A 24,596-nucleotide genomic window follows, 5' to 3' on the forward strand; every position below is an offset into this window, starting at 1 on the left:
TGTGGTAGTGCGCGAAGCTAAGGAGTTACAGGATGGAGCCAGGTTCATGGTTTTGTTTAATGAGTTTTACACAATCCACAGCATGGAGGAGTTGTGATCTATGGGAGATTTGACTCTTCAGTTATTTTACAGCTTCCTCGTTTGACAGACCCATATTATTATCCTTATGCTGGGACTTGCTAAATAGTGTTTGTTCAAAAACAAGTATAAAATAAGAGTGGAAAAGAAAGGGGTTGGCCAGTACTAGTCTTGTCCTTTGCTTTCTTGTCTGTCAGCCTGTCTGCTGATGCTTGATGCAACTCATGAGACAAGCTTGGAATTTTGCATTGTGTTAGTTGAGGTTTTACTGCTGTTTTCAGCCCAGTCTGACTCAACATCTTTTGCTGAAGTTACCAGTTCAATCAGCACCTGATGGACAGTCTGTGCCTGAAGATACTTGAACTGAATGGCCTTACTCTGGTGGAGCATGAACACAGTGATGGAGAAGCAGATATGGATGAACAAGTAAGCTTGTTTTTTTGCAAACACATCTGGCAGGAATTTCCCTGAGCTTTTCCAGTACCCAGAGAATTACTGGCTTGATTGTGAGTTGCCTAGAGCTTCCACTGCTGTATTTGCAGGACAAGAGCTTCTTCATTTGGTTTTATCATTTACTTGTGGTTTTTGGGATGCTTCATAGAACTGTGTCGGAAGAGGATAATGCACAATAGTTTGAAAAGTGAGAGCCTCTTCTTAGGTAGTTAGTACCCTGTGTTAGATCAATTAAATAGTTGAGTCCAGTTGTTGGACTTAGTTGCAATAGCTCCTTGTTATTTTTCATGTAGAAAGATTTTAATTAGAATGAATTCGTAGTCATCCCTGTTCATACCCGTTCGTACGTTTCTGCACTCATCTATACCTATCAGAGGTGTCACAGCTCATAGTCTGTTAGGAAAGTAGTAGCCAAAGGCTCACGTGAACTTGCAGAGCAGTAGTGGTATAAAGGAGACGAGAGGAGATCAGTTTTCTGCCTTCTCGTTGACTCCAAAGTTGTTAATATGAAGATATGATTGAATAGCTGCTTGTTTTGGAAAGCTCTTGAATTAATTTCTTCTCACTGTAAGTGAAGCAGTGGAGGCAGAAGGAATTTAAAATGATTAATATCTAGTTTGGAAATTTAGCTTTATTAAAAGAAGTGATGAAGCTATGTGGTCCTTTTACATGAAGGGACTGGAAGTTTAGTGTAGGTAGTTGCTTTACCAGTTTAGGGTGGCAGTGCCCCAGCTTGCTTTTCTCCATTTCAGGATGAAAAGAAGCGTTTCACCGTGGTCCTGTTAAGCCTACGACTCCTCGCCAAGTTCCTGGGGTTTCTTGTTTTCTTGCCATATCGCACTGTGGAGCAGCCAACCAGAGACTTGCAAGACTCTGCAGTAGCATTAAGAAACAAAGTAAGGAACCAAACTCTTCTAAGAAGTCTAATACGACCTTTTGCTTGACAGGCAGGTTTTCTAATCCGAGCAGGGGATTATGAATAGTTACGCCCTTTCAAAGCAAGCCAGTGGTTCCTGGGCTGGTGTTATACTGTTCTGTGCCCCTGCTGCACATGCTGGGATTGGGAACAAAGGAAAGGAGAGTTTCTGTAAGCTAGAAAAGAGGGAGCGAATGCACTGACGGTGAGGTACTGAGTCTTCTGTTATTTCTGCTAATCTGTCATACCAGAACTCTGACCGTGCCAAGGAGGCTTGTATTTATGGTGTAAAATCCCGCTACCAGGAATGTTTTTGTTAGTTTTGCACCTGTCTCCTAGCAGTATGTCATACTGAATGCAAGGAGGCAGGGCTTAGACCTTGAGTCCACTTGTACATAGCCAGGCATGCAGCCTTACTTCTGAAAGTCCCGTGGGACCTCAGGTTGTCATCATGATGTGTTTTTTACTTCTACACATGTGCAGAGAAATGTTTTAACTAGCCAGAAAGTCACCTCTTACTTGTATAAAAGGTGAAATCCTAGAAAGAAAAGTCAAGATGTAGATAACATTTTTCTAAGTATCAAAAGGTAACTTCAAAGCTGCTGCTTTAACTTCTGTTGTCCATAAAGACCCTGCCTGCACTGGATGTATTAATGCTTCTGAGACAATCTATTCGGGATCAACGTTCTATCCTCACTATTCCTTGGATTGTGGAGTACCTTTCCCTCGTGGATCATATTGCTCCTTTACTTGATTACTACAGGAAAGTATTTTGTCTCTTGCTGCAGGTATACAGGTAAGAGCCTGGGAAAGTATATTTATCAAGAACTTTTCTGTGAACGTTTGCTTATTTAGTTGAGGTGCCTGGCGTTTGAGAATGCATGCTGGCCCTAGTTTGAGATTCTATTAGAAGTACATTTTTTTGTGTGCATAAAGCTGCAAAAGGAGCACATCCTAAACTCAGAGATTACTGTTTGATTTAAATATGTGAGTTTTCATTAAGGAAACAAAATTCTTTAGATCCCCACTTACTCATTCTGCAGATGCAGCTGTGAATTTTAAATGTTGAATTTGAACCTTAAACCTGCGAAATCTCCCGGGCCTAAGTAATGCGCTAGTTTTATTTCCTATATACATGAGGAAAACTTGAAGCACATTCTAGAGAGTTAGTTAACGCTGGCTTTTCCAGCGTAAGCTTAAAACAGCATGTTATTCAGATGCATACATCCATAAAAGTAGAGCTTGCTCTCCACTCCTTTAAGCATACAAGTAAGGCATGTGCACATGGTGAGAAACAGTGTAATTGGGAAGTGAGCGGTATCAGATTTTTTTTCCTTAATGAAAATGAAGCTACTGTAATCTAACACTTTCTGTTGCTGCTTTTGCTTCCTGGCAGGTTAACGGTCCTTTCTGAAGATAAGGAGATGAGTTTCCTGAACAAGCTGCTGATACTTGCAGTACTGGGTTGGCTTTTTCAGGTAGTCTCTCCTGTGTGTACACAGCTCTTCCCTGAAGAAAAACCTGGGCACAGAACTCAGTAGAAAACAGTATTAAAATCAGCTAAAACAGTGCAAAACAGTAGTTTGTTGTTTTGTTGGGGTCTTTTTACAGTCATGTGGACTTTCAAAGAATCCTCTGTATTGTAATGGAGAATTATTTTCCTTTAGTGGAAATGTGTAACGCAACATTTTTTTTCCAATATGAATTCTAATTGCTGCTGAAACATATTATGTACTTGGAAATCTGAATCTTGTAAGCAAATTCACAGCTCATTCCTGTTAGAACTGGAAGCTCTTGTCACAAACATGGAGTGCTAGCTGGCAGCATTGAATTCCTGGGGAATTTTTTGTCTGAAAAAGGGATGGGAGGTGATGAACTTCTAAAATCCTTCCATGCCTCCAGCTGGAAGCAAGGTAACTGCTTAGCAGGAACCTGCTGGAAGGGTGAAAGGTGCTGTCTGGGGAGGGTAAGGAAGGCAGTTTCTGTTATTGTGGTCAAACTATATCTTTAATTCTATGGAAAGGTTCTCCATAGGGCAGAAGAGAGGACCCTTAGTGCTAGTTATGTTTTGTGTGGGTGGCAGGTTGGTGAGATTTTACTGTCCTTTTTATCAGAAATGGTGTCAGTTACTGACTGATGGTTTGGGTTGTAACTGCTGGGGTTTCTGTTTCAGGTTCCGTCAGTCCCTGAAGAGTTGTTCTTTACCACTGATGTCAAGCAGGAGGGATTGATAATGGATACTGTGACATCTGCTGAGGCTTTGGTGAGTTAGTGCAGTAGCAAGTCCTCTGAATCTGTGGGTAAGGGTAGATCAACCATGGCCTCAGGAGTTTTATCAAGAACTTGGCTTCAGTGCAGCTGCATTGAGCATGTGTAATCCAATAGATGTGATGCCCCAGTTTGTCCAGGTGCCTTAATTGCATTGTGCCCTGGATTGTAAACTGTGTGTGTTACAGCTCTGGGGCTTTTGTCCAGCAGGAGCCATCTCACCTGCTGCAATGGCTTGCAGAATAGGTGTGCCAAGTTACGCTGGAGGGTCAGATGCTGTTTTCCTACTCACTGGTTATTGCAGTACAAGGTGAGCTGATAGCACTGTAGCTTCCCAGAAATAAGCCATAGTAACGGTGAACTCAACAGAAATAGTAAGATGGGACTATAAGAGTAAGGTTGCTGTCTTTGGAGTTACCTGTTTTCCAGTTGCACGATAAAGGGTAACTGAACTGAAAATAGTATGAACCAGCAGAAAAGGAGGTGAGTTTATGGCACGTGTGATGTTTCTGGTAAGTCCCAGACATGCAAAAGAATACATGGTATTCCTTAAAAAATGAGCAGTGTGTTTGCTAAGATACAGGTGTATCTTGTTCTAACTAGAAAGTTCTGTTTTGCACTCTCTCTTCAGTGTCACAGATAATACGCAGAGATCAACTGGTTTTCTTCTTACTTTTTTTTCCCCACCAAATGAGTGCAGTGTACGCTGCCTGCATGGATGGGATCTGAAGTTGCTTTTCCTCCCATACCTCTGGCTGTGCTGTGTAATACTGGGGTGACATTACTCTGCAGTGTGGTGTTCCAGTGAGAATCGGTGAAGACACTTGCGGAGGTGTAACACGTAGCAGATGTGTCTCATTTATTCTTCTCCATGGACAGGTTTCTCTTTTACGTAGCAGCTGTTGCCAACGGTCCTTGTTGCCTTCTGTAATCATCAGTTTTCAGCTGGGCTTTGACTAAATGTAGAGCAGCTCAGTTGTGGCTTGGACTGAATGCTTGGGCTGCAGCGTTCATAATTTTACTGTGGATTTGGAATCCATTTATCTTTTATTGTTTTCATGGAAAGACAGTTCTGAAACCTGCCTGTGACTATGCACGTGGGATATCTGACTTGCTGAAGACTGATCCTTTCCTGCTGTGTCCTTTCAGCATTTCCTTCCTTTTCTCACCAGGACTCTGTACCCTTGGTGGATCAGCAGTTACTTTATACCTGCTGTCCCTATCTTGGTGAGTATTTTATTTGCTATATAAATAAAATATATTAGTATCTATCTGTATTCACTTACGCTTTTTATTTTTATTTATATTTCTCCTTTGGCATTGTGAGTCCTCAGATCATCTTTCTTGCCCCTCCTCACAACTTCAGGTCTCAGTTGTGTTTGAGTCAACCTTGGTAAAAAGCTGTATTGCAGAAGCTCATGCAGCTGTGAATAATATCTGTTGAAATTGTGGGAGGGAGGCTACACAGTCAGGATAGCTGATCTACAGAGCTTGAATGCAGAGGGACAGGGGAACTCATCCTTCACAAACTGGAAGGAAACATTATAAGGAGTAAGTGTATAACTTTTCCATCCCAGGGTGTAGGGAAAGATGTTTGTACTGTGAGGAATGCCTTGATCCTTGAGCGTATTTCTGCTGCTAGGCAGAGGGGAAGAATCCCTTTGTGCCTTGGTGCTTTATCAAGTTGATGTTTGAGGTATCTTTTTCCTGGGATCTGACTGCCATTGGTGAAATCCCTCTCTAGACAACAGTCCCACCCAGATGCTGGGATGGTGCTCTGCTTCTTGGGATTTAGCTGCTAAGAAAAACTGTCATGTTAAACCTGTATCATGAAGCTTCTAGGGGTCAAACATGTCTTCAGGCTTTTCCCCAGGTATTTTCTCCTGACCCTTTTGGAATTTTATGTAGCTGCTTGCCTTGTAGTCCTTGTAGACTTTACAGTTTCCGCTTGGCATGCTAAAAAGGGACGCGTAGAAATCACCGCTCCCTGATCCTTTTGAACAAGTCCTATGTACCAGGGAGCTTTTTGGAAGCTTCGTCATTTATCATCAGAGCCTTGCCTGCCTTGCTGTGCCCTGCTGGTTAAATGGGTGGGATGCCCCTCTGCTCTTCTGGAACTTCACCTGTTACAGAAGCTGAGAGAATCTGCTCTGGAACCAGGACTGGCAATGCGAAAGGCTCTTGAGTTTTGATTTGTTTCCTTGCTTATGGGGATGATGACTGCTTTTGTGTCTTTTTCCTGTACAGGTGAGCTGCGGAAACTACTTGCCTCTTTTGTGGCTGGCAGTGGAGCAAAAAATGGTGGCTTTATGAGGAAAATCACTCCCACAGCAGCAGAGTCCTTGGCACCCAAGGCATCTGTCACACAGCGGAAACTGCAGGTATTGAAATAAAGGAGTCACAAGGGGAAGCAAGGCAGGAGAAATTGTGTGAGGGTAGGGTACACAGTGGTATCCTAATGCCAGGGAAAGAAAAGAATGGGCAGCAGCAAATGTTGTGTTAAACAGTCAGGTATTCTTACTTCTCATTCTTCTGTTATAGTAATGTGGCTGGGATACTGTGTGGTTGTTGAAATCCAGGTAACTTCAGTAAATGTTCTTGCAATTGGAACAAATAGCCTAAAAGTTGGTGTGTTTCTCATACTCTTGTTTTGGTTAGATTAGAGCCATGCTTTCCACCAAAAGAATGAACTGTGTAGGAGCTTACAGGATTACCAGCCTGTAATTAAAAGAGAGGATTCTTTTTAAAAACAAATCCTGTGTGGTGACCCATTATTAGTAGGTGCTGTCAGAACTCTCCCGTTCTTCCCTTTACTGGGCTTTTGCTTTTGTAGCTTCGTAAGCCCTGATAATGAGCTTTGGGTTAAATGATTAGAAGGAAATAGGGAGCAAATACTTTACAGGGGTGCTGAATGCTACAGTAGCAGAAAATTCTAGTGTAGGCAAATTGCATGCCTTTTAGCACAATTCCAGACAGTAGCTCTGTCCACCCCTGTGCTGAGGAGAGGAGGATCTGAGTGGAATGCTCTAATCAATTGTAGCATTTTTCTCTTGAACAGGTAGAGCTGGAACAAGCTTTCTTCCACAACCAGCCTCCCTCCCTACGGAGAACAGTTGAATTTGTGGCAGAGAGGGTGGGATCCAATTGTGTCAAGCATATCAAGTAAGTGCTCGTGATCTATTCTGTGACTGAAGAAGTAACTTTACACTAATGAGACAAAATGTTGATCCTTTAAAACTTTGTATGGGGGAAAGAAAATTTTCCTTCGAAGTATGCTGTATAGCAGAACACCAATGCTATAAAAGGCTAAGACAGTGGGGTCCAGTAACATCTGATTGCCATCGTAGAGGGGAATTTGTGAAGGGATGCAGAGAGGAGGCTTATATGACTGTGGGACACCTGGAATGTGAACATAGTGCAGCATTTTGAGACTTTATATCCCTTTCAGAACATTCTTGCTAGTGATAGGAAAATCTCAGGTCAGAAGGGGCCTTTGGAGGTCATCTGGTCCAAACTCCTGCTGAAAGCAGGGCCGGTTTTCAAGTTAGATCAGGTTACTTGGCACCTTTCCCAGCTGAGTTGTGGAAGTCTCTAAGGATGGGGATTCAGCACCTTCTTAGGGCCATGTTCCAATGCTTAATTTCCCCAGACTTTGTCAAAAATGTTTCCTTATATCCTACCAGAATTTCCCTTGTTTCAGCTTGTGTGTATTGCCTGTCAACCTTTAGCTGCATACTTCCTGGAAGAGTCTTGTTCTGTCTTCTCCATAACCCTTTCTTCTCCCTTTACCTTCTCTTCTCCAGGCTAAATGAAACTGGCTCCCCCAGTCTCCTTTCAAGTCTTGTGCTCCAGCATCCCAGCTATCTCGATGTTTTTTTTCTTTTCTCCTGCAGTCACTCAAATTATCGATGGCTTTCTTGTACTGGGGTCCCAAAGCTGGACAGGGTACTCCAGATGCAGCCTCACAGCACCACGGGAAGCAGTAACTTCCCTTGACTTGCTGGCTGTCCTGTTGCTAATGTCAGCCCTGTATAAAGCTGGCCTTCTTTGGACACTGCTAACTTATTTAGCTTGTCTACTGGGAACCCCAGATCCTTTTCTGCAGAGCTGCTCCCTAGCCAGTAGACCCCAGCCTGTACAGGTGCACAGTCACCACCCCACTGTCAGCCCTTTTCTCCGCCTTGTCACAGTCCTGAATGGCAGCCCTGCCCTCCAGCATGTCACTCCTGAGCTTGCTGAAGAGTTTGCACTGTCCTGTTGTCCAGTGTGTTGAAGACAGTAAAATGATACCAGCCTACAGGAATGTTGGTGGTAGTGGGCTGCTGTGGACAGTTTTGAACTTCTGACCACTGTCCGTGGCTTAAGAGTATAAGGGTATTGTTGCCAGAAAAAATACCTGTAACCATATATGTTTCTATTAAAACCTAAAGGCTTTTGACTCTTGAGTCTTAGTAATATTTTTATATCTTCATTGCTGCTTTCTTCCTTACAAAAAGAGCAAGGAGATGGTACAGTACTGAACGCAGCGTGATTAACTGGTTTTTTTAGCAGAGTTTTATTGCATTTGAGATGGCTATCCCCCTAAATCAGGGAGGACAGCTGGTTACAGTCAGTGTGCACTGTTTCTTGCATTGATTTCAGTCTCTCTGATTGTTCTTGTCTTTTTACAGGGCAACACTGGTAGCAGAGTTGGTTCAAAGGGCTGAAGTCATGTTGCAAGATAAAGTGAAGGAGGATGCTAATCATGACAAACTGCTTGAAGAGGTGTGCGCTCATCTGTATGAGGAAGGGGCCCAGGCACTCATCAAAGGCAGAGAGTAAGGAGGAAAAGTTATTTAAACTTCTGCCTTCCCTTCTGGTCTTATTGAGGAATCTATAAGCCTAATTCGGCTTGGCCTGTCATGCTCAGGTTCTGGTGGTTATAATCCCTGACCTCTGCTCTTCTTAGGGTGACTGTCTGCTGTGCCTCCAGCCAGTTAATCGTATTTGTAGGAAGGAATAAAGGTGCTGTGTGTCCCTCTGCATCCAGCTCCAAGCGGACATCCACTGCAGCTATTTTATTTCCCCTGTTTGGAAAACTGAGTATTGCAGCTTGGTGGCTTGTAATCGCTCTTTCTTTGTCTGGTTCTTTTGGTCTGAATTATTTCACTGCAGTCTTCCAACTGGTTTTGACTGTGAGAGAACATGTGAAAGTTGCTACGGTAACCTCTGAGTGTTGTCCAAGAACTTTGACTAATGCTGCGGCACGTTTTCTTTCCTTTCTTGCAGATTTTGCAAAAAGAAGGGTCCTGAGGCAGTAAGGGTGTTATTGCCAGAAGAGACATCTGCAGCAGTATGTATTTCCATTAAAACTTACTAACTAAAGGCCTTGACTTTCAGTCTGGACCCATTACCATTTTTCCATTGCTGCTTCACTTATCCATTAATGGCTTAGGATGTTGGAATCTATTGATGCCCTCACGTGAGGACTAATAGCTAAGGAGAGTCACCTCTGCCAGGCTGCCTTGGGTATTCTGGGGACCCTAGCCAACAGCTAACTGTTGAGACTAGAATGGCATATAAATTGCCTTCATCTTGTGAGGATATCTCATTGTTTTAGCATCAGCTGCCTCAAGAGTTGATAGGGTCTGTATGGGGTTGATGAGGTTTGAGAAATCAAAATGGGTCAGTCCTATTGCTCAGACTAGCAGTTCCCACAGAGGTGGTGGTCCTCTATTTAAATGTTGCATGTCAGATTTTAAGCTTTATCCCCTGTAGACCTCCTTCTGACTTCTCACTGACTCTGGTGCTGTGGCTGGTAGTAATCTTCTATCACTTGTTATCCTTCCTGTAAGGTTTTAAGTAGTGCAGAAGACATTGCAGTGGAACTGGCTACTGAGAAAGCCTGTGGCTGGCTTTCTGCCAACATTGCAGGTGAGTCTCCTTGCTCTGAACGGGGGCTTCTGACCTGTGTATTGTACTCTTCTTTTGAGATCAAGGGGTAGAATTTATTCCAGTGGTATAAAGTACTCGGCCCTACTCATTTTTCTTTTAGTGGGAAGTATGCAGTTGTTCTGTCCCTCCTTGTTTAGAAATAAGAGGAATGATTTCTAGCTCCAGGAACCTTCTTCAGGGACTTTTCAGGCTTGGCCCGTGTAAGTGATTTTTAGTTACGGAGGCTCGTAGGATGGTGAGAATGAATGCTGTGGAAAGCTTCTTCTAAAATGTCATCCAGGCTGAAGTTGTCTTAGTACTTCAAATGAATGATACAGATGGCTGCTCTTTCAAGCCACCTTCTGGTCCACATGTACAAGGTCTTTCTGAAGTGTTTTATAAAACAAACTCCTCTTGGACTGGGTGTGTGTTCAGCAGGCTGAAGGCAATTGTGGTCCTTTCACTCTGTAATAGTGCTCTGGCAGCTCCTCAGAATCTCTGAAAACATGTTGTTTCAGGAGGTTGTGCCAAGAATCCAGGGAGGAATATCCAGCACCATTTGCAGCAGCAGCAGGAGTTTAGTGTTTTGGATGCTGGTCAAAACTTATTTTGGTAGAAAAGTATGGTTTTCATGGGCACAGTGGTTGAACTGGTATGATCACGCTGATTCAGCTTTCTGCTTTGGCATTGCTTCCTGGCTTAGTTACTGTGTTCATTAAACCTGCTGAAATATTTTCATAAAAAATGAGATGGGTTGCCAGTGGTACCTGATGGTAACAAGTGGCTGCCTTTTAGAGCTGTGGGTTAACACGCTCCACCTGTGCCTGTGCCCCTGCCCATTAAATATAACAGGAGCTGGGGGGGGGGTGGTTTGAAGATGTAAACTCTCGTTTCCTCATTTGCCGTGGCCCTCAGAATGAGAGGCTAAGATGGGTAGCGTTTGGAGACAGTTGTCTGCCTCGCTGAAGAGAAAAGCTGAAGTAGTCTGGATTTGTTCCCTGTTCTTTATAGCGCTCATCAAAAGAGAAGTGAAGGCAACCTTCAACAGAATGCTCAGGGTCCCAGGATTTCCCTTGCCTGGTGAGGATGCTCTGGAGCCGAGAAGGGACTGCCCTCCAGGCTGTCAGCACTGTGCCCAGTTTCCCTCCCAAATCATCAATGAGATTAAGGTACGCAGGGTTCGCTTCCTGGCTTGCCCAAACTCCCTTTTTATTTTTCACATTGGTGATTTTTGTTTGTTGTTGTGGTTGGGGTTTTTTTGTTGGGTTGGTTGGTTTTTGGTTTTTTTAAAAAGGGGTATTCTGGTTCTAAGGATCTGGCTGTGAGTGTTCAGGAAGCACGATGAAAAGGTCTCATGTTTTTTCATCCCTCTGTTTGCTGTCTGTGTAGATCAGAGTTCCCTGGTCAGGAGTACTGTCTCAAACACAGGATTTTTGGTAGCATGGCAGCAGCCTGTTTGACACGAGTAGCATAGAAACCCTAGTGTGGGGAGTGTTACATACAGCTGTATGCTGAAGAGTCAGCATATTGAAATGGCTACTTTTTTGTAGACCTACTCTTTTTATGGAGAGTCTCCTGGCCTCTCAGGAGTTCAGAGTAGTTTCTGTTGGTCCTGTCAGTTCTGTAGAACTTGGTAAACTGTCCCATCTTACATGCTAGGAATTCTACATTGAATTAAGTGTCAGATGGATCTGTACAAATCTGTTGAAAGACTTTTGCCAGTCTGCGTCTGCACCTTTGTTCAGCTACAGTAAGGGAGAACCAGAGTATCTTAAAAAGGTGATGATGGTATAGGCTTAATTTCAGCCTTAGGTCTAAACAATTTTCTACTCGAGCTGGTTCAAATTACATTTTAGTCTTTTCTCCCAGGCTTTTAAAAGGGCTATGCTTTTTAAAAAAATCATGCAGTTATATAACCTGCATGAGTAACCCGTGAGGAAAAGAACTGTAAAAACCTCACTTTTTTACCATTACATGTTCTGCCTTTTTTTTTTTTTCCTGTTTCTTGTCTGTTTGAGCAATGATACTGGATCTCACTGCCATTCCCAGCGTCTGTATAAGAATGACTACACATCCTTTAATGCTTTCTTGCTTGAGCTAAAATAAAGAGGAGGTAAAGTGAGGAAACCAAGGGCCTTTTTAATAAACTGTTGCTTTTTGAAGATCCAGTATCTTGAGATACAGCTTCTAAATTTTTTTTCTTTTGTTTTCCATCCTGGATTTCTGATACTGGATGGTAAATTGCTGGTGATGGAAAGCACTACCACATGAAAATTGTCTAAGCCAGTTTTCACACCGTAACCCTGTTAGCGCTCTTCATACTCAGCTTTGTGTTGACACTGAAGCTACCTTGACAATGTAAGAGGACTCTGCATTTCTGTAGCACTTCTACCCTGGGCTCGCTTGCTGTGATACCACATCTACCAAGAGCTTTGGGAGCTAGTTTCTTTTAGGAAGGATGAACTGGTTGCCCTGGTTGACGTTGACTTTGACTTCATAACATTAGCGAGAACTATGGTAGAAAAATCAGACCTAGGTGAGGTTGTGAAAAAATCAGCTTTAATCTGTCTTTTGAAGTGAGTAGGATACAAGCTTAATTTTGCTACTTTATTTTTTTTTAATGAGGACCTGAGGACTGTCTGAACTGCTTTATCAAGGGTCCAATCTGTTTGTGGAAGTGCAGGTTACTAATAGGTGAATTACTGCTGTCTTTTTTTATCAAGGATGTGCTCTGTGTTGCTGTGGGCCCACGGGATGAGGGTGAAGTGATTGACTACGCCTGGCTGGAGTGCTTGCTAGGAAGACTGAGTCAGACACTTCGATGCAGAAAGGTAGAAGAAGTAAAAAAGCAACAAAACTCCCTTTGGACTGCTTTGAGCTCTCTCCGTACCTGTAAACTTGTTAGCTTCCCTTGCCTCACAGTTGAGTTCAGTTGAGTGTTTTTTGTTGGAGCTCAAATGTGACGAAGTTGAACTGGTTTTGTTTTTTTTTATACTGTAGATCTGCTTGTTATTTCAAGTTAGCCTTTGTGGGTCCCCTTTTCATGTATGATCTTTTCTTGTCTTTCAGTCTTTAATGGTTTCCTGATTACAGCTCTGTGCTTCTTGCTGTAAATTGCCTGCTCTTTTCTGATATTTTTATCCCTTGTGAAGCCCTGTTTTGTCCAGTTTGCAGTATGGGGACAAAGATACAACTTTTTTTTTGTATTTTCCAGTTTATGTGTCCCACATCAGAACAGCAGCTGGCAAAGTGCACGGTTGAGTTGGCTTCTTTGCTAGGTAAGTCAGTCATGATAAGCTATTTAAGACGGAAATCTGTTATTACAGTTCTCTTAAGTCCTTGGGGTCAGAGACTGCAGTATTTCGAGTTCGTGGATGTTTGATTCTTTTTGCTCTCACTGAGTCTGCAGATTTTTTTTCTGTCAGATTGAGTGGTTGGTCTTATTCCCTTCCACCTTCTGCTAAACAGCCTTATACTGTGACTAACCGTCCTTCAGGTCCGGTGTTCTTGTTCACATCTCCATTGTTATTTATTGATACCTTCATTTAAACGTGTGTTACGTTTTCCAGTATTTCCACCTCAGAAAAGTTGCAGCTGAGTGTTTTTTTCCCCTAAAAGTAAGGGCCTGTTCCCTTGAATTATATTTTTATGGCTCTTTTTGGAGAGAATGGAAGTAACTTGTTTTCTGCATATTGTCAGTTTGGTGAGTGTTTTCAGGGGGTTTTTTTCCCCCTCTTGCTCTAATGTGTTAAATACAATAATTTTCTCAGTGGGAGCTAGTGATCTGGATGCAGGTGTGTTTTCATTTGGCAACCTTCTAATGTCCTGAGTTTAGAACCTTCTTAAGAAGTTTTATACATGGTTCATTCTTTCAGAAAGCAGTTCACATCTGAATATACTGAAATTTCATTCTGGGGGGTAGCATTGTTAATCTGCCCCGCTCCATGAGACTGTACCAAGGAGGATCTGGTATGTTCCCTCTGTGTATGTTTAGCTGCAGTTAAACACCGTTCAGTTTTACTTTCACTTGTATGAAGTTATGCAACTCTGCCTATAGGCAAAACTGAGCAACTGTTTAATCTGTTTATAGATTTAAATGTTGTCTTACTGAGTTACTCTCCTCTCCTTTGAAGTAACACCTAGGCCCTCTTTTATTAAACATTAGGCTGACTTGTATTTATTAAGTCATCTTTCAAGGCTTGGGGCTATATGCCAACAAAATGGTATTCTTTATCTGAGTAGTATAAATCTCTTACTATGGAACACTTGTTTGAATAGTTTCAAAGCTTATAATCTTGCATGTTTCTGAACTACAGCCCTCTTAGGTTCACTGGTTTACACTAGTAGGTGTTTTTACTTCAGTGATTGTTTAGATACCAGCTATGCAAAATGTGCTGTTGGACCAAGATGATGACTGTAAAAGGAAAATAACGCAGCTATAGAAGTTCACTTTTCTTCCTTTTCTTAGTTTCAGGTCGTGTTCCTCTGAGTCTCAGGACCAAGTCCCCAGAGAAGAGCTCCGAGAGGCTTCATGTAAAGAGTAATCCCACCTATGGCCTTCTAAAACTGCTGCTTTCTGTCTGGAAGGAGGACTTCGGGACACCTGTTCCTGTGCAGCTGATGTTCAGTGAGAAGAACATCAGTTACCTTGCAGGAGTTAAGCAGCGAGAGGTAAAGCTTAATCCGACCTGTGGAGCTGCCAGTTATCGCTGGTCCGTTCCCTCGGAGCTCTGCCTGCCTGCAGCCTTAACGGGCTGCTTGTGCGAACGCGGCCGGCAGGACTTGGGTCTGCTGTCAGCTGGTGTTTCTGCAGGGGCAGAGAAAAAGGCAGCTGCGTACTACTTGTTAGTGTTTGATACCTGTCTGGGGGGACTGTTTGATTTAGGAACAAATGGCCAAATGGCCCATTTGGCCTGGGAGATCGAGGACTGAATGCGTGTGACGCTGGTTGCATTCATGTATCTTTTATCAGCTTTCGTTTTTGCATGCGTATTGGTGTTATAAGATCCTCAACTATGAAGCTGAAAATAATTTAGTTGCAGGCTAAACCCAGTTTATTTCAGAAGGTAAGAAAATAGTTTTTCAAGCTCTTCTTGGAACACACAGGGATCAAATACTTGGTGTGTTTGGAAACTGGGAATGAGAAATTTTGAGACTTTAGGATACAATGTAGGAACTGAAGGAGTTTTGTTCCCTCATTTTGGATGTTGCTCTTTGGTGTCCTTCATTGCCACACCCAGATTATTAATGTGCTTTCTCCTTTTGCTCCTTTTTTACACATTCTGATCCAAGAAGAAAAACATGAATTGTATGTAGGTCTAAAGAAGCGATCACAAAATCCATTTTTTTTTGAGTTGTTGATTTATTTTTTTTTTCTCTTCTGCAGTGGGATTTGTTCCTTTTCATGCTTCATGGACTTGTAGAACATGACCTAATGAGAACTAATGAAATAGAGAGTTGCTTGCATGGCCTTAGAGAGCTCCCTTGGTCTTCAGTAAGTAATTAGATGTGGAGAACAAGAAGTGAAATAAGAAGTATAGCTACATAAACAGTCCATCCTTGTAGTTTTATTTCACCTGCATGAAACCCGTAACCTTCCTATCTATAGTTCCTGCTGAATGCCGCAGAAGCAGTGGCTTCCAGCAGGCTTGTTACAGGTGTTCAGCTGAAAGCTGTACCTGTGTGGATCCCAGCATTGCCATGCAGGGCAAACATTTCCAAGAAAATTGTAAACAAAGTTTGGAGACCAGCTGGCTCAGCTGCCAGCTCTCAGTTCTAGCCTGAGTGTGTTTGCCGTGCTCCAGCTGAAAATGACGTGTCGGGCTGGGTCTTCATCGACCAGATTTGCATTTAAACCTCTTTGCCTCCTACCACCAGAATGGGAGAGGAGTGGGACTATTCTAGCCAGAGTCCAAATGCAGGAGACCACCCAGCACCCTTGCTAAAAAAGGAGAGCGTTTCAAGGCTGGTGAGCACTTGCATACTGGAGATGTTTAACCATTCAAACTGGCATTGATCTCCTCTGAGGAGATTGTGGGGCTTAGAGGAGAGTCCGAACATGTAGACCCACGAGCATTCATCTTTACAAACAATGTTGTAGCTTGTCTAGGTTTCTGCGCTGGAAAGCCGTCAACATGTTTAACCTGGTAAAGTTCTTTACTAGAAAAATTAGGTAAGCCTCTTCGCTGACATTTGTTAATAAGGGTTCTCTGGTTTGTTTATGTTTGTTACAGAATTTCTTAAAAGAACTGGAAATACTGTCCAGAGCATTTGTATCAGAACTTCGTAGAGAAGAGCCCAGGACTAATCGTTGCAAGCTGACCAGACAATCTCTAGGTGCTGTGACAGCCCAGAGTTAGCGGAGGTGGACTCTCTGGGGGCACAAATTACTAATGAAGATGCAAATGGAATTTTTAGTGTTTCAGAATGCGTCGTGAGCTCTTTGCTGGGAGCGTACCGCAGAGAAGGGGTCACTGTGCAAAACCTGCACTGGTCTTTCTGTTCATGGATGTTTTGCCATGGTGATGCTATGCTGAAGGATTTACATGAGCAAATGAATCTCCAAGTCAAAAGTCCTTTAAGCACCTTGATCGTGGCTCAGAGCAGCCGTTTTTTAGACTCAGAGACACGTTTTGTACGTGCGCAGCAGCAGGCTGTGACCAAAGCCAGGAAGCAATTCACGTGGAGAAGTTACTTCATGGTCAGAGAGGTGGTTTCCTGGTGGCTGTCTCTTCTCTTAAGTAAATGTGATTTCTCACTCTGCCTAGGGGAGGGAAAAGCTGAACCTGTATGACATGGAGATGAGCCTGTATTTATTTTTCATTGTAAGCTCAGTTTTGAAGGTTTAATTTTTTTGAAGGCTCATTTTAAAAGTTAAACCATATTAAATATATACACCAGAACATTGATGGCATCTTTCTTAAAGGATGTAGATGCTTAAGTGTTTTTCCATCTCTCATTGGAAACAGAACTTGTAATTTCCTGAGGTTTTTAACAGAAATAAGGGAGAAAAATATCTGTTTATATTTTTTACTGAAGGCAGTATTTTTAAGACACTTTTGTAGTATGTGAACATAAATGGCATCTGGCTGCTATTCACTGTTTTTTTATAAACCTTCTTGCCTTGAGTTTGGGTTTTATCATACAGGAAATGCTGCAGCAAGAAAACTACAGCCTGGAAGAGCAGACAAAAAAGCAGCACAAGAGCACTGTGACATCCCCTGGAGGGCTGCTCTTGAAAGGAATCCCTTTTGTGAAGGACAACGGGTGTTCTCTGCTTCTCTGCCCTTGTGGATAGATTACCACGGGTGTGACCTCCTGTTCACACTGCACCGAGCCCCCTCCCCCAGTATTTCTTTAAGCTGGGGTTTGTGGTAGGCACTGCTGGTTGTGAGCAGAGTATGAGTAGACGCTCTTTGCTGTCTCATGGGATTCCCCCTCCCCGTAGCCGTGAGGATATTGCTGCCTTTTGTCTGGGAGCGTCCTATTAGTGCAGGTTTTTCCAGAAAGCAAATACTGTGTTATGTAAGAACAATATTTAGACAAAGTGAAGCCCAGGGCTTTTTAGCTTGCTAATTAACTAACCTCTTCCTTCTCTAAGGTGAGAAAAGGTAACGTCTTGCAGTTGATGACTGAAGAAAAACCACAAATAGGACTAATTAGGAAGAACTGTGGCTTCTGGTAAAATGTGTGTGATACAGATAGAGAAACCACAGAGGCACACGGCTGTCTGAACTGTACCGAGCGTTTTCTTGACTCGGTTACTAAGCAGTGCACTGGAAGATTTGGCATGTTGCACCTGCGTACCTCATTTTAGGGGCTTTCTGATATGAATGAAGCACAGTGTCCCTAAAAGTGTAAGCATGCTGTGTATGCAGCAAGGACATGGTACTACAAATTGAAATAGCAAGTAATCGTACCATACCTGCTCCCTGAGGCTGAGCATTATGTGACATTTTGCTGCAGGTGTTTGTTGACGTTGTTGTTTGTCATAATAAACATGATTAAATGTCCTGGTTTGTGTTCAGGCTGTTGGTATACAACCTCTTTGTATTGGGGTGAAGTAAAAAAAAAAAAAAATTGCCTTGCCAGAAAGCAGTGGGCAGAGAAAGTATAGTAATATTGCTTGTCTGGCCTGCTGCTGCTTTGTTTATACTGAAATACAACTTTCATTTTGTTATAAAAGGAGGGGGATGGAGGCAGTGGAAGGGGGAAGCAGCTGGAATCTGCGATGGTAAAAAAGGTGCTCTCAGCTCTGGAACTGACTTTATTTGGTTATTGTAAAGCTGTTTGCATAGATACCATGGCTACAGCTGTCTTCACGTACTCAATTATGTACTGAATTATTCTTCTCTAGTACAACATGCTTGGAATTTTTAATTTAAAAGGTGACCAACCCCCCAGGAGCAGTTTGCTGTGTCCAGAGAGCACAGTTGTGCCCGATGGGGCAGAAGGCAGGCAGCTCTTCAGCGGGAACCGGCAGGTAAGACACCTCTGTTTCCGTGTTCTTCCGGGTTGATGCGGTTGCTCTAGTTCCTGGGCATCCCGCGGTACTCGGCCTTCCTTGCTCTGTAACACCGGACACCTGACTTTGTAACTGAAGCTGAGGAACGGCTGTGCAGCGCGCTGTTTGGTGCCGAGGGATACTCAGCAGCGGGCCCCGCTCAGGAGGGCGCATGGCTCTGCGGTCCCCCTGGGCTGGTAGGCTCCTCGTGGTGGAGCGCTTCAGGCGTTGTATGCGCTGCGGCTCCAGCTGCGGTGCCAGAGGTGCTGCAGGAGGGAGCGAGCTCACAGCCAGCTGGGTCAGCGGGGCCTGCCTCTGGCGGCCTTCCCTGCTGCACGCTCCCCGCGCCCTTCTGTCCGAACTGCCTTCTGGTCCCGTGACCCTGGAGCGCTCAGGAAGACGCTCCAGCCAGGGCCTCGTTTCAGAGCAATACAAAACCCCCTTCGCCTGGACAAGGCACGGGGTCGTGGCTACCAAACTTCAGCAGCGACGGGCTGCTTCGCTGCTGTGCCGCAGATGCTGGTTCCATGCATGTTCCTCCACAGGTAAGTAACTGGGAGACCTACGTCTTCTGTCACAAGCCGTTATGCTATTTCTCCATCCAGCCCAGTTCCATAGGTGGGTATCTTAGCTGCAGCAAAATAAGGCGGGGCTCGTTTCCTTGTGTAGAAAATACCATTTATTGTGGATATGAAAATAGCAATCTTGATTAAGAGCAGAGATGCAATAGTAGGTGGTACAATACACTTGGTTTGATCATCTACTGCTCAGCAGTAACTTACAGGAATTTGGTTTTTGCCTGTTGTAATTTAACAAATTAGCTGTCTGCTGCGTTTTTATTCTTTCCAAACAAACCAATGCCGTACATTAACACGTACCATAAAATGTTGTATTTGCAAAAGAAAACATTCATATAAATAGGCTTTTTAGTATCAATTGACGATTGTTTAAAAAAAAAGTTACATTAATTCACTACTGATAAAAATAAAACTTAGCTTTGATAGCATATAAAAACACTTCAAAACAAGCATATATAAATAACTTAATTTGTAAACATAGAAAAAAAAATCTTATGTATATATAAAAATAAACATCTGATGCACTGTACAATAAGACATTATCCTTCACAGGCACCATTGATCAACAGGAGTCCCCCTAGATGTTTTTCCTACAAAAACTGCTTTATCACTTAGTGCCATGTCCAAAATAAAAGGGGGAAAAAGCGAAGCACTGAGCAAAGTTTTGTGGATTGGATGCAGACCTCCCCTACCTCCTCTGGAAGCCCATGGGAGCAGCACTGGGGACAGAGCCAACACACTGTGCTGCTGTTTCTGCTTACTTTTTTTACGTCTCTAATGCACTGCTACCTTCGCCCTTCCTTTCCTGGGTTCCACCAGAAGCGGGGACACTGTGTGACAGGTTCTAAATCTGGAAAGCCATCTTTTTTGCTCAGTTGCACAAAACTTTGTGACAGGTCACCCCTTTTTCCTTGAGGGGCTATGGAAGATGCATGACGCTTGAAATGAACCATGCCATGACTCAGTTGGGCAGGCTTTTAAGAAAAGGCTGAGTCTCACCAAAAGAGACCAGTACTATATTGGCGTTAAGATTGTAACCATCACCATCTAAAGATAAAACAAAGCAAATTTGTAAGTGAAAGGTTTTATCCTACCTGGTATAGTTGGGGGGGGAAGCTTGGGGCTGTTATGTCTCAAAACTGCTATTTTCTTAAATATCAATTTAAAATAGCTATTATCTTTTCTTTTAAAACTTAATATCCTAGGAACAGGAAGTAACATAGAAGCTGAGAGCGGGAATTACACCTGTGCAAAGGTACAGTCAAAGCAGATCTTGGCTCTTGAACTCAAAGGTGAGAAGTGCAGCTAACTTCACTGGAGGCTGGGAAAACACAAGTTTTACTGAAAGTAACTGTGTTAAAGTACAGATGCTGACTCTGGTAAGGTGGATACTTGAATACGTATTTCTCACTTGACAAATTTATAGTGCAACAGCTTCTTGAACAATGGGGGCTTTTTTGAGCTACAGAAAGCATATCATAGCAGCTTTTATTGCTTAGATAAGAGATCTAAAGTGATTCTTTACTGTTGTGCTGAAGAACTACATGAAGTTATTCAGATACTTGCGGTTCTGTTCAATTTTAGGAATGTGTAACTAAACTAAGGGAGTGTGTTGGAACAAACACATAAAGCCTGGTAGCAGGATTGTTGGACCAAGTTCAACAACAGAAATACCTTGAGGTATTGAATGGGAAGAGTCTGTATTTGCTGCAGTGAGACAGCTGGTCATGTTAGGAACAAAGAAGTGCAGTAAGACTATGACCAGGCTAGATTTTCAACTCTTAATGCATTTGGGTAAGCGTAGAAGGACCAATGGAAAAAGCCAGTGTGGAAAAATGCTGGAGCTACTACTCTTATGAGCAGGATTTAAATTCTAGAAACAAGCTGATTACTCAGTATTACTCCCTATTAATTACAAAGTGTCACTGTTTCCAACTGTCAGTTTGGTTTCTTTATTTCGAAGCACCTAGTTCTGCAGCGCAGTAAAACTGTGTCCTGAGGTGTGGTGGTTTGCACTGATGCTGCATAGTGTTGTGGCAATCTTCGCGAACTTTCAGCCGCTGTTAAGCGTCCAGTTTTGTGCCAGATGCTAACTAGCAAGGAAGTGTGCCAGTCGAGCAATCACCAGAGGCTGCCGCTTAGCAATGGAGCTCAGGAGCCTTGCGGGGATAGCCGGGGCACCCAGATCCACCTGCAGGAATGAGAAGAAAGGCCGCACGCTGGGCTTTGGAGCTGGTTTTGGACAAAACATGTCTCCAGCCTGGTACAGCTCTGATGTTGCAAGTATGTGTTAAGCGCAAAAGTAGTTCAGAGCCAAGTGCTATCGTCATGGTGTGGTTTATAACGTCTCCTTCCCCCTACTCTATACACGTTCAAAGCTTTGTTATTTGATGTTACTTTCAGCAGTATGGCCCATGCTGCTTTTGAGTTTAAGCTTAAAATATATATTTAAGTATTTAATCTATCTAAATATATTTTAATTATTTAATTTACATTCTTATTTACAAATACATATTATATATTATTTACATACTATATAGATAAAATCATATTTAACTAAAAATATGCAAATATTAATTTTAAATATTGCTTGTTTGAGACAGTGTTATGAAAATGTATGTGTGTATACTGAAATGCAATATAAAACGCACATAAAATTTTAAAATACAGTATGCATTGTAAAATGCCTATACTAATTAATTAAAAAATAATACTTTTAGAGTTGTATTTTAAAAACATGTTTTAAATAGGTAAGTTTAAAGGACTAATGCCATTTAGCTCTCAGATGAGCACTTGAAATTACACCTATGGTATTCCCTTCTGGGCATTTTTAAGTACTTGGTACCACTGTCTCAAAGAGAGCCTCCATTTCAGATGAGTCTGTAATAAATGGATGGCAGGATTTTCTTATTCTTAACTAGAGTCCTCATCTTGACTTCTCTTTTGCATCTATTAAGCATGAGGAATGAATGACTTCAGTTAGAAACAGTTAACAAGTATTTCTGTGCATTTTGAAAACAGCATAACCTGAGGTGGACTTCCTGTGTCCACAGCAAGATGAAAATGCAAACAAGACCCTCCATCCTGGCTCACCATGTGCGTAAGCACAAGCCCAGTAAGATTCTGTCTGCATTGCTGTACGTTGTGCCAGGTAACAGCGTGGAGGTGACTTTTAGTCACTTCATGGCTGATACATAATAGCTTTTTGCATTCACAGTTGGACATACAGCAAAACCTTACCTGTGCCATGTAAATAACTCTGGTGATATCTCTTCCATTGACTACATCAGGTTCCAGTATCCAAGCACTTGGCAAAATCTCCCCTCTCACCACTTCCTTACACGGGTGAGGCATGGATGCATCATACACAGACTGAATAGCCAAGACGGACAAGTTCTCCTGCGTGTGACAAAGTGTAAAGATGACAATTTGAAAATTTTTTATGCATAGAGTAAGACTTTTTTTATTTGCCATGAGGCATATTTCTCAGATCACTTAAAAAGAAATAATATTTCTCATGTTATTTATGAAATAACTTTCTGTCATACTCTTGCATGTTTGTAACCAGAATATACTGCTACACTGCTGTTACTGCCTAAAAAGGGGCTTGGTTGGTGACTGTCATTCACGAGGCTGTTTTAGCTATGGTTCGCTTCTGCCCTATCAGTGTGGCTTTTCTTCCTGTTACACTGTCACTTCTGTAAACGTGAGCATGGACTTTCCTTCCTTCTCTCCTTTGTCCTCGAACCATGAGTTCAAAACAATTATTCCTCTACACTTCAGAGGGAGCGTTCACTTTACCTCTTTGGCTTCTACAGTAATGCAGCAGAAATCCCGGGGTTGTTTTAGGTAGCACAGGGAGGTATCAGTCACTAAATACACTGTGAAAAAAAAAACACCCAAAAAACCAAAAACATGGGGAATTAGACTTAAATGCACGTGCATACTTTATTTTGATTTCTTGTTGCTAAAGAGCAGAGCTCTAGTTAATATGCTATAATGTGTCATTAAGATGTTCTTTCAAGCCACTTAAGGTTTGGTTTTATTTTTAAACCACTGTCTCTAGCTGTGCTTCTGCAGCAAGACGTGTTTAATATTATCCTTACTTTGGAATAGTCTTGCAAACCTGAAGTTTCTGTATTAAATAATGAGACTGTTTATTCAAACCTGAAGAAATGAAGTAAGATGCCTCTAAATTTCTCCCTGGCTGGCAACCTGAGCTGAGAAAGTACACAATGCTAATGGCGGCCAGCCATTCGCGTTGATACTCACCCAGCTGAATATGGCTGGTTACCTTCTTGTGTATTCGAGCGGTGTTGATAGTTCTGTCATACAGATGCCTTTTGCCAGGGTCTCTCACTAGTCCCCACACATAGGGAAGAGGTCTTTCTATCACTCCTGCGCCCAGAAACCCGTGCCTTGTTGCTGAAGGGAAGACTTTGTAGTAAACCTGCACCTCTTTTTCTGTACATTGATATCTGTCAAAGACAAACGAAGGGTATTTGCACACAAAAGGGCCAGGTACATGGAAGGGCCTTCCATTGTAAAGATCTGCCATAAGCTTACTTCCAACCAGCTGCGGCTTGGCAGGTGTAGAGGTTCCTCAGGTTATGAGAGCATGCTGCCATTACCTTAGAAAATAAACAATGACAAATGTACGGGTAAGAGAAAGCTGTATAAACTGCGTTCAGCTTTTACATGCTGCTACACAATCTTCTAAGCAGGCCCTACCACAAATGGTTTTACAGTGCTTAGTAATCCCTAGGGAGTATTAACAGCCAGGCTGACTTACCTGCCATACTCTCTGCTGAAGGAGAATATATATAAAATGTAGCCTGTATACTAGCCTAAACTGTTGTGAGAAAATGGGAGACGGGAGGAGCCTGTATCTCCAAATGACGAAGTGACTCCACCCGATCTGAAATACAAAGTTGGTATGCTTTCCTTCCAGCTGCACACTCACTTCTTGCCGTACACGCACACATAAAACCTGCACTGGATGTCGTAGGAATTTATGGACACTAAAAGAGTTCAGCCACTTCACTCAAACATTTCAACTGCCGTGCAGCAGTCTCTTCCGCACCCACTGCTGCAGCCTGGCTCACTTTCCCCTGCCATTTAAAATCATCCCGTGTGTGTCTCTGTAACTGACAAACAGGTAACTTGGCGTGTCCCACACATTTTTGCCAGAACTTCCAGCAAGAGGTAGAGAATAAGTGAAAACTGCTTGTTTACTTACCTCAGTGGTAGCATTAGCCAAGATATGTTTGGATAGATCTTGGTATCCTTTTGTTGAAGAGGAGCTGACAGAAATAGTTAATCCATGAGTGAACCTACAGCTGATGCTGCTAGAAGGAAGGGGTGGCTGAATTCTGCCGGCTTCTGCAGGAAACAAAAAAGCCATAGAGGAATTTAAAAAAAAAAAAGTTAACCGACCACTATTCTGCAGTTGTAAGGACTTAAACCCTTCACTGGAGCACCCAATCCAGATGAAGGACTAGTAACATCCCTTTTCTAGACAGTCTGGTGTTGGTAATTGCACTGCAGTTACGTCTTGTGTTACTCAAGTTTAACAAGTTATTACCACATACAAGCTATTAAAATAACCTAAAGAAGAGCAAGCAACATCGGTTTTGAGGATAAAAATAAGAACTTGCACGTACAATCCTATACTCGCTGCATCTTTAGCACCCACACCCCCCCCTGCCCCGCCTGCTTCCTTGGTTCATTCAAAGCATGGTCCTCATAGCCTCTCAGAACAATGTACTTTGACATCACCAGATCAAAAGACCAACTTCACAGGGACCAAATCACCATTTACTTTTCCATGAAATTCTAAGCAAGCTCTGACTACTGGTAACAGTATTTTTCTTAAGTCATGCAATGG

The 24,596-nt window shown here is 42.6% G+C and overlaps 2 protein-coding genes across 2 annotated transcripts in view; one reads left to right on the forward strand and one right to left on the reverse strand.

Moving 5' to 3' along the window:
• Window positions 1-17,640, forward strand: part of CDAN1 (codanin 1) — a 33,559-nt gene extending 15,919 nt beyond the window's left edge. The window contains 17 exon segments of the mRNA XM_055793764.1: window positions 390-504; window positions 1,284-1,427; window positions 2,077-2,243; window positions 2,844-2,925; window positions 3,621-3,710; window positions 4,888-4,942; window positions 5,963-6,096; window positions 6,774-6,877; window positions 8,386-8,532; window positions 8,984-9,047; window positions 9,550-9,628; window positions 10,640-10,797; window positions 12,352-12,459; window positions 12,843-12,906; window positions 14,097-14,299; window positions 15,015-15,122; window positions 15,862-17,640. Coding sequence (XP_055649739.1) covers window positions 390-504; window positions 1,284-1,427; window positions 2,077-2,243; window positions 2,844-2,925; window positions 3,621-3,710; window positions 4,888-4,942; window positions 5,963-6,096; window positions 6,774-6,877; window positions 8,386-8,532; window positions 8,984-9,047; window positions 9,550-9,628; window positions 10,640-10,797; window positions 12,352-12,459; window positions 12,843-12,906; window positions 14,097-14,299; window positions 15,015-15,122; window positions 15,862-15,987 — 1,948 coding nt within the window. The 3' untranslated portion in view covers window positions 15,988-17,640.
• A 241-nt stretch (window positions 17,641-17,881) lies between these two features.
• STARD9 (StAR related lipid transfer domain containing 9) overlaps window positions 17,882-24,596 on the reverse strand; it is a 113,951-nt gene continuing 107,236 nt past the window's right edge. Inside the window, exons 29-34 of the mRNA XM_055793754.1 lie at window positions 23,949-24,091; window positions 23,276-23,340; window positions 22,982-23,187; window positions 22,511-22,590; window positions 21,950-22,108; window positions 17,882-20,900 (exon numbers count right to left, since the gene is read on the reverse strand). Coding sequence (XP_055649729.1) covers window positions 20,799-20,900; window positions 21,950-22,108; window positions 22,511-22,590; window positions 22,982-23,187; window positions 23,276-23,340; window positions 23,949-24,091 — 755 coding nt within the window. The 3' untranslated portion in view covers window positions 17,882-20,798. The remainder of the gene's footprint in view (window positions 20,901-21,949; window positions 22,109-22,510; window positions 22,591-22,981; window positions 23,188-23,275; window positions 23,341-23,948; window positions 24,092-24,596) is intronic.

Source organism: Falco peregrinus, chromosome 1 (genome assembly GCF_023634155.1).
Source record: "Falco peregrinus isolate bFalPer1 chromosome 1, bFalPer1.pri, whole genome shotgun sequence".
Taxonomy (NCBI): domain Eukaryota; kingdom Metazoa; phylum Chordata; class Aves; order Falconiformes; family Falconidae; genus Falco; species Falco peregrinus.